The 9677-nt window shown below is 41.3% G+C and overlaps 1 protein-coding gene across 1 annotated transcript; it reads left to right on the top strand.

Annotated features, from left to right (window-relative positions):
- The first annotated feature begins 418 nt into the window (after positions 1 to 418).
- On the top strand, positions 419 to 8580 carry LOC119964709 (prostaglandin G/H synthase 2-like). The gene is made up of 10 exons (XM_038794589.1): positions 419 to 595; positions 1061 to 1177; positions 1278 to 1421; positions 1941 to 2084; positions 2453 to 2634; positions 2814 to 2897; positions 3044 to 3290; positions 4628 to 4914; positions 5229 to 5376; positions 6652 to 8580. Exons 1-10 carry the CDS (start codon positions 523 to 525, stop codon positions 7068 to 7070), a joined length of 1845 nt encoding a protein of 614 aa, XP_038650517.1. The 5' UTR covers positions 419 to 522; the 3' UTR covers positions 7071 to 8580.
- The last annotated feature ends 1097 nt before the right edge of the window (positions 8581 to 9677 follow it).

Here is a 9677-nt window from a genome sequence, read left to right as displayed (position 1 = left end):
CAGCAGGTCTTTTGGGAGGAAACCGGAGCACCCGGAGGAAACCTACTCAGGCACAGGGAGAACGTGCAGATCCGCAGAGACAGTGACCCAAGCTGGGAATCGAACCAGGGACCCTGGCGCTGTGAAGCAACAGTGCTAACTACTGTGTAAATGAAGAGAAACTGTTCCCAGAGACAGAGATCACGAGAGGAGACATATTTGAGGTGGTTGGCAAGAAGGGGCAGAATTTTGTTTGGATGCACAGTGAGTTGTTGGGATCTGGAATGCACGGCCTGAAAGTTTGTTACAAGTTCAATACTGTAGTATCTTCGGCTGTTAAGAGAAATACTGGAAGTGAAAAATTGGCATGGCCGGGAGGAAACAGCAGGGGGCTGAGTGAGATTGAAGGGTTGGCTTTCATAGACGTTATTCCGCCGCAAAGACGTCAGGTTTTCTGACTCATGTAGGAAGAGAGCAGAGTTTAAAAAAGCGGACGGAAGAGTCGGTGAGCAGATTCAGAAGAGACTTCAAACGAGAAGCACGATGTTTGGAAAACTGAACACCCGGGTCATGTTTATGCTGCTTCTCGCTGGGATCGTATCTCTCAGCCAAGCAGGTAAGGAGAAAGCTGGCAGAGCTGAATTCCTCTCAGAGAGTTCATCCAGGCTGCAGGCAGGCTGAATGGGGGGAAAGCCACAGTGTGGCTAGTTAGTGTGCAGAGCTGGGCAATGGGGTCTCCTGCACCCACACCTCAGCTAAAGAAATGAAATAAAGCCAAAGATTAGACCTGCAGAAATATTAAAGAGAGCTGGGTTTTTTTTAGATATGATTCTGGTCTTTAGCAGGTTGTGGTATGATCGAAAGTTGGGTCTCAATGAAGCACACAGTAATGGTAACTGTCTTCAACTCGGGGATGACTACGAATAGAAATACATTTTAATGACTCTCAGTGTTATTTGCCGAGTTTTCATCTTTAATGGAGATTAGCCGCGGCCCAATGTAGCGTGTGAGAAACACAAGCCTGTCCACAACCGCCTGTAAATTAATCTGTGAGCCTGACCTCTAGGTTTTTCCCTCCTAGCTAACCCTTGCTGCTCCAATCCCTGCCAGAACCGGGGAGTTTGCACCTCTGTTGGTACCGACGCTTACGAATGCGACTGCACTCGAACTGGATTTTCCGGCGTGGACTGCGCCAAACGTAAGTTGCATCTTGGCTGAACGTTGTTTATTGTACTCTGTTCACATTTCTGACAACCCCTAACAGCCATCTCCTGAAATTCCCTTTTCTTCTTCTTCAGCCGAGTTCTGGACCTGGGTGAAAATGAGCCTGAAACCGACCCCTAACACAGTCCATCACATCCTGACCCACTATCCAGGAATTTGGGATTTAGTTAATCAGATCTCTTTCTTACGGGACAGAATCATGCGTTACGTCTTAACGTGTAAGTAAGATGGACCCATGCTTATGTCTTTTATTTGAGCATCTTAAACCATTCTAAACACAAACTGACATCATTAAACATAGAGATTAAATGTTAGTGTTTTTTATTCGTTTACGGGGTTTGGGCAAGACCATATTGTCCATCATAATTGTCCTTGAATCACTGCAGTCCATGTGGCCAGTTTTGTGAAGTTGCAAAGGACAGTCATGAAATAGTGCAGGGTAAGAATTCCTTTGGGTGCTATGTATTGAAGACATGGTAAATGCATTTGTGAAAGTTTGGCATGTTCAGTCTTGTTGGAAAAGTAAATGTGTTTATGATTTTGCCAGAAGTAGTTAGGTGACAGGTAATCATGTGATTTGAGGTGTTGCTATACAGGCTGAGTGAAGGAATTCTCACCTTGTGCTTCAGAATGGTACTCATTCTACATGATTTAAGGACTACATACATATTGTTTCTGATTGCGATTTTGAAATGTGAGATCTAAATATCAACACAATTTTTTCCTCCTCCCTATAGCCAGATCAAACTTGATTGACAGCCCCCCTACCTACAATGCAGCCTATCACTACAAGAGCTGGGAGGCTTACGCCAATATCTCCTATTACACTAGAACTCTCCCTCCAACTCCTGAAGACTGCCCAACTCCAATGGGAGTAGTTGGTGAGTTAATAGCACGATAAACTCTACTGTTACCACGTTCTCTCCTTTAGGGGCTGTATAGTTTACACCTGCTCCTATCTCTTATGCTTGACCAGAGCCTTTGCAGTAAATAAACAACATAGTCGCTACTGAATGTCGCTTATAGTTGAAAAATATTTTTTAGGGTGGTGGTGCCTTTATCCCTATTTCTTCCATTGATACGGATACAGTAAAATGGCTTTTATTTGGAGTGGTGTAGGTTTGGAGTGGTGTACTGGCTTTGCATGAAAGATTAGTTATTCAAATCCAATCCATATTACTGCTGAGGTTAGGGAAGGAACAACACCACTGTACAATTTTTAAAGATATACATTTCTCTTCACTCACAGGAAAGAAAACACTGCCTGATCCCAAGTATTTAGCCGAGAGATTCCTCATGAGGAAGACATTTGTGCCTGATCCCCAAAGGACCAATATGATGTTTGCCTTCTTTGCTCAGCATTTCACCCACCAGTTCTTTAAGACTGACCAGAATCGAGGCCCTGCATTTACCAGGGGTTTGGGACATGGTGTAAGTACAAATCATGCTTTTCAACAAGGATTCACTAATTGTGAGCATATAAAAAATAACCCATCATTATACTTGCTTTTTCGAAATTGATGTTGCAAGTTTCAAAACATACTATTCTAAAATCAATTATTTCTAAAATTGTGTACCTACTTATGTTTTATATTCTTTGCATTGTGCAGGTTGACCTGAGCCATATTTATGGAGAAACTTTGGACAGACAGCACAAACTGAGACTATTTACAGATGGAAAACTGAAGTATCAGGTAAGCTTTAATATGAATTTGTTTTCATGTATTTTAATAGGACAGCAATATTTGCATGTTCAGTGTCCAAAAAGTTTCGATGTATTTTGCAGTATTTCAATGCGTTCTATGTGAAATCTTATCTAATCCACAAAAATGTATCGCAGGTTCACAATGGAGAAGTTTACCCTCCCACTGTTAAGGATGCCAGAGTAGAGATGACTTACCCTCCGCACACCCCAGAACACTTGCGGTTTGCTGTGGGACAAGAATTCTTTGGACTGGTTCCAGGGTTGATGATGTATGCGACAATCTGGCTGCGGGAACACAACCGTGTCTGTGATGTGTTGAAAGTGGAGCACCCTGATTGGGATGATGAACGGCTTTTTCAGACAACCAGACTTATACTGATAGGTGAGTGGACCCAGCTGCCACCTAAAATAGCTCCTGATCCTTTAAATCAACCTATACTATACGCAGTATACGCAGTAAAGCGTTTGATAAGGTTCCCCACGGTCGGCTATTGCAGAAAATACGGAGGCTGGGGATTGAGGGTGATTTAGAGATGTGGATCAGAAATTGGCTAGTTGAAAGAAGACAGAGAGTGGTAGTTGATGGGAAATGTTCAGAATGGAGTTCAGTTACGAGTGGCGTACCACAAGGATCTGTTCTGGGGCCGTTGCTGTTTGTCATTTTTATAAATGACCTAGAGGAGGGCGCAGAAGGATGGGTGAGTAAATTTGCAGACGACACTAAAGTCGGTGGAGTTGTAGACAGTGCGGAAGGATGTTGCAGGTTACAGAGGGACATAGATAAGCTGCAGAGCTGGGCTGAGAGGTGGCAAATGGAGTTTAATGTGGAGAAGTGTGAGGTGATTCACTTTGGAAAGAATAACAGAAATGCGGAATATTTGGCTAATGGTAAAATTCTTGGTAGTGTGGATGAGCAGAGGGATCTCGGTGTCCATGTACATAGATCCCTGAAAGTTGCCACCCAGGTTGATAGGGTTGTGAAGAAGGCCTATGGTGTGTTGGCCTTATTGGTAGAGGGATTGAGTTCCGGAGCCATGAGGTCATGTTGCAGTTGTACAAAACTCTAGTACGGCCGCATTTGGAGTATTGCGTACAGTTCTGGTCGCCTCATTATAGGAAGGACGTGGAAGCTTTGGAACGGGTGCAGAGGAGATTTACCAGGATGTTGCCTGGTATGGAGGGAAAATCTTATGAGGAAAGGCTGATGGACTTGAGGTTGTTTTCATTAGAGAGAAGAAGGTTAAGAGGTGACTTAATAGAGGCATACAAAATGATCAGAGGGTTAGATAGGGTGGACAGCGAGAGCCTTCTCCCGCGGATGGAGGTGGCTAGCACGAGGGGACATAGCCTTAAATTGAGGGGTAATCGATATAGGACAGAGGTCAGAGGTGGGTTTTTTATGCAAAGAATGGTGAGGCCATGGAATGCCCTACCTGCAACAGTAGTGAACACGCCAACATTGAGGGCATAAAAAATTTTATTGGATAAGCATATGGATGATAAGGGCATAGTGTAGGTTAGATGGCCTTTAGATTTTTTCCATGTCGGTGCAACATCGAGGGCCGAAGGGCCTGTACTGCGCTGTATCATTCTATGTTCTATGTTCTATATGCGGATATTCATAGAACTGCACAATTTTGACTTTCAGTTTGAAGAAGTAAAAGTTTCGGCGTAAAACTTGCTGTTTTAAAATACATCTTCAAACTATCTTATTAACAGGGGAGACCATCAAAATTGTAATTGAAGATTATGTGCAACATCTGAGCGGTTATCACTTCAAGCTGAAATTTGATCCAGAATTGCTCTTCGACCAACAATTCCAATACAGTAATCGGATTGCATCAGAGTTCAACGCCCTCTACCATTGGCATCCCCTCATGCCAGATACGTTTAACATCCAAGATAGAAAATATGGTTACCATGAATTCCTCTTCAATAACTCAGTGTTGCTGGAACATGGCATCTCCAACATGGTGGCCTCATTCACCAGGCAGATCGCTGGCAGGGTAAGAGTCGGGTCACGGTGTAAAAGAAAGAAGTAATTTCTGCTGCAAAAATGAAGGAGATTTTAGCACTTGAACTACTGGTGTCAAATGTATACACTTTATGTTGTAAATATTATATTGAAGTTAATATTGGCTTTGCTTCACCTTCCAATTCTCTAATTCAGTAATCATGAGAAACTTTACAAAATGCACCTTTAATTAAAAAGTGGTATTTTCCAAAATATTCATAAAGAAAACAAAATCCTTCACATTATTCAGCAGTGAAACTGTTTGATTCATGTGACTTTGAAACTAATGATCCTGTTTTTTTACAGGTTGCTGGGGGCAGAAATATAAATGCAGCATTGATTAAAGTGGCTATCTCTGCTATTGAGCATACTCGACAAATGCGTTACAAATCTCTGAATGAATATAGGAAACGCTTCTCAATGAAACCTTATGCCTCTTTTGAAGAACTTACAGGTACAGTTTTTAATCTGTTAATTGAATTTAGATAATATTTGATGCAATTCAAGTGGAACTAAAAAGGGCAAAGGTCAATTAGCAGGCTATTCTTTTATTATAAACCGTGGGACCCAATTTAGCTCAGACTGAGTTTGAAAGCATCCTCTCTGATGCCATGCTATTGTGCAGCAACATTGAACATTCTTAACCCAATTACCACCAAACTTTTTTTTATGTATGTACGCATCTGTCATACATCAATAATTGGTACTAAATTGGCAAACTCTTCCAGGGTCAATACTAGAGGAATATCAAAATGGTGTGATATGACATCCTTCTGAAATTGGGAGTTCAGGTAAAATCCTGGAGCATTGTAGATAAACCTTTACTCTGCTGCTGATTTGGGCAAAACCTGATCTGTGAGTATTTAATGCTGAGGACACAAACTGGAAAATATTCCACCATCCACTACTAACATCTCTCATTCTCATGACCAGGAAACAAATTTCAGGTGGAAGAAAACTCTTACCATTTTGTGGATAAACACGCCACCCAATACCATGTTTCCTCCTACAAATTTCTCAGTTCATAGTTCACTTGCCGAGGGGGTAGAGTGTTCCAATTTTTTTGAAGGGATGAGATGCATCACCAAGACGACAATATTACTTTGCCTCTGCTCGTTGATCGCATTAAAGATATAGCAGTGCTCATCTGAGATTGTAGAGCTATCCTCAAAAACCACCATAATACAGATTGCCACTTGCTGATGAGAATGCTTGATATCTAAAATGTGCTAACTTTGTGGGCAGCAGGGTAGCATGGTGGTTAGCATAAATGCTTCACAGCTCCAGGGTCCCAGGTTCGATTCCTGGCTGGGTCACTGTCTGTGCGGAGTCTGCACGTCCTCCCCCTGTGTGCGTGGGTTTCCACCGGGTGCTCCGGTTTCCTCCCACAGTCCAAAGATGTGCGGGTTAGGTGGATTGGCCATGCTAAATTGCCCGTAGTGTCCTAATAAAAGTAAGGTTAAGGGGGGGGTTGTTGGGTTACGGGTATAGGGTGGATACGTGGGTTTGAGTAGGGTGATCATGGCTCGGCACAACATTGAGGGCCAAAGGGCCTGTTCTGTGCTGTACTGTTCTATGTTCTATGTTCTATGTTAAGTTTGTTCAAGAACATGCATAAATCTTTTCCATTATTGCATTTAGACTACGTGTATACATTTATATTGTTATATTATATTGTTACAACATGTATATTGTTGTAGTTCATTGCAATATCTTCTTTATATTACAGGAGAAAAAGAGATGGCAGCTGAGCTGAGAGAACTTTACGGGGATATTGATGCAATAGAGATGTATCCTGCTTTAATGATAGAAAAACCAAGACCTGGAGCCATATTTGGAGAAACAATGGTTGAGATGGGGGCTCCTTTCTCTTTGAAGGGTTTAATGGGGAACGCCATTTGCTCCCCAGAATATTGGAAACCTAGTACCTTTGGTGGGAAAGTTGGTTTTAACATTGTGAACACTGCAACACTAAGCACATTGGTCTGCAACAATGTGAAAGGGCCATGCCCTATGGTTTCGTTCAGTGTTCCTGAATCTGTACCCAACAAACAAGGCTCTATCAGTCCCAAATCTTCCAGTTCAGGTTTGGACAATGTTAATCCACAGGGACATGCATTATTGAAAGAGCAATCAACAGAACTTTAAAATGCTTATTTATAATTGGATGAACGCTTTATAAAAAATGCTTTAATTATGGTGTCGATACTACAACTGGTCTCTTTAACCTGGGTTGGGGAGGCAGGAAGAATGTATTGATTCCTCTCTTTAGCAGCCCCAAGAATCAATTTGGATAGCTCGTGAGGGCATTATATTTTGAGTGTCCTGAAGAAATTTTCTATGCAAATGCTCCCGATTCCAAATGACGCAAATGCACAATGGCAGAATATTTCTCCATTTCCCATTATCCCCACTACTGAATGTTCTTCAGCACAGCAACCATTGTGCAGCATGAACTATTTGATCATCTCAGCCTATAGTTCGCCATGCAAACTTTAGCTCTCATTCTAATCAGGCATTTTGGATTCCTGTCCTGTTAACCTCTAGTTACGCATGAGATTTGTTAATTTCAAAGACTCATCCTCCGATACAGATAGAACAGCACTGCGATTGGACCTAATATCTTTGTTCTAGGTAGAGGAGGATCAACTACCACTCTCGCGCCTGATAACTGGTCAGTGACCCTTGCAGAAAGCGCGCATATGCAGATATCTGGTGAGAATGGCGTCAGTTTCGGCCATAATTGCTCACAAGCATTCACTGTATTAGCTAAAACACAGTGCCACCAAGACCCATGAAACTGTGCTTCAGCATAAATCATCAACACCAAATGGGTGGAAAACTGATTATCTTGAAATGGCTCTTAAATAACTTCCCGTATTTAGTATTATTTATTTTAAACTTATTTATTGTCCAACATTTTTAATTATTATCTGAACTGTACTTATTTATTTATGGGGGAACAAATGCAGTTTTCTATAAATATTTTTTTGAGGCAAAGGAACAATGGCTCAGGAATTATTGTTCTTGCCTTCTGAAGTTTATATATTATTAATTATTAAAGTAGCTGGATATTGCAAAATGAAAATTCCAAATTGGGTGTTTTCCTAATTGTGGAATTGCCCTGGAAAGGCAAATATCATTGCATTCTCCAATCGTAGTCTGGTGGAGTTTTATTTTGTGAGGTGATTCGTAAATTGATTTTTGTACTTAGTTGATCATATATGTGCCGAGACTGTACGACGTATGTCGCTTTTTTTTAGAGAAAAGCTTTGCTGCTGTGCAGCAAACCTATGACCGGAAAATACATGGTAGCACAATGCAAGCACTCTCTTGTGTATATATGAGGATTCACTCTCAGAAGCAGCTACAGTAACTAATCCGGAATTAATGTCAGCAATAAGATAAGAAATTGTTCAGACCTTGATGCTGGGAATGATGCACTGTTAACCTCTGCCAGCTCACTTGATTATTGCAAACCACTGTAATTAAGCATTATTGTATGTTCTAGAACACTTCCAGCCATTACAAGGTGTTCTTTCTGTAAAGAAAAAAAAGTCCTGTTGACAGGCTGCACTTTATAAATAATATTTTCTTTTGTACGTTTTGAAAAAAGAAACTTGGCGAATGTCAAACTAATAAAACCAAATGAAAACAATGACTTGGTATCAGTGTGGTTTAATTGCCAATCTTGGGGCAGCTCCATTGTGCTAGGTGTTTCTTGACTTTGTTCAAGTTGTATGGAAGAAACACGGTGGCATTTACTGCCAGAGATGGGGAGAAAATATTAATTGTCAAATCGAAGCAGAATGCGCCAGCAAGCCAACTTTCCCAGTCTTACATTTCATTAAAAGAGGAGATAATGTCAGAGGACTAATGGATAGCGAATGCTGTTTCTAGGGAGTTAGAACAGAACCTGGGAACTGTAGGCCAATCAGCTTAACATCAGCGATGGGAAAAATACTAGAATATACACTAAGTGATAGAAGAGCATCTGGAGACAGAAGCTATAACAGCATGAACCAACTTGGTGAAATTCTTTGAAGAGGTAATGGACAATTTAGACAATGGTAAGGCAATAGATGTCACAGTTTTTAAAAGATCTGATAAAGTTCCATAGGGTAGGCCCATGGAAAAGTTAAGGCAAGAGGAAGTAGCTCAATGGAAAGCAAATTGTTGAAAAAATATAACAAAGACTATGCCTAAAAGGGCAGTTCATCAGATTGAAGGATGATAGAAATCACAAGGATCAATGTTGGGAGAAATGTTATTCATAATTTACATTTGTGATTTGTACTTAGAAATATGTAACCAAAATTTGGCCTGACATGTCTATACTGGCTCTCCAAATGAGCATTATGACTTTGTGCCATTCTCCTGCCTTTCCCCATAACCCTGCACATTATTCCTATTCAAATAATCATCTAATGCCCTTTTGAATACCTCAATTGAACCTTACTCCACCACACTTCCAGGCAGTGCATTCCATACGCGACCACTCGCTGTGTGAAAAACATTTTTCAATTCTGAAATATCTGGCTCTAAGGGCGCGATTTAACACCTGCAGAACCGAGAATGACCCCACTATCAAACGGGAGACGGGACTCTCAGTTTTTTTGGCCTCAGTCAGTTCCGCCCTGTCGATGCCGCATTTACCTAATTTCCTGCACTGACAAGCTCAGTTCATTAGCGCAGGAAGGTGACTCATGGGTTGGGACGCCATTTTTAAATGCTACCTCTATCTTTCAACTGCCC

This window comes from Scyliorhinus canicula, chromosome 4 (genome assembly GCF_902713615.1).
Source record: "Scyliorhinus canicula chromosome 4, sScyCan1.1, whole genome shotgun sequence".
NCBI lineage: Eukaryota > Metazoa > Chordata > Chondrichthyes > Carcharhiniformes > Scyliorhinidae > Scyliorhinus > Scyliorhinus canicula.
The sequence above is the reverse complement of the archived record's forward strand: the minus strand, read 5'-3'. Positions and strand labels throughout refer to the sequence as shown.

Coding starts and splice junctions, on each gene's coding strand:
- LOC119964709 (XM_038794589.1), top strand. CDS start 523: ATGTTTGGAAAACTGAACACCCGGGTCATGTTTATGCTGCTTCTCGCT. Junction 2,085..2,452: donor AACTCCAATGGGAGTAGTTG/GTGAGTTAATAG, acceptor CTTCACTCACAG/GAAAGAAAACACTGCCTGAT. Junction 2,898..3,043: donor ATGGAAAACTGAAGTATCAG/GTAAGCTTTAAT, acceptor AATGTATCGCAG/GTTCACAATGGAGAAGTTTA.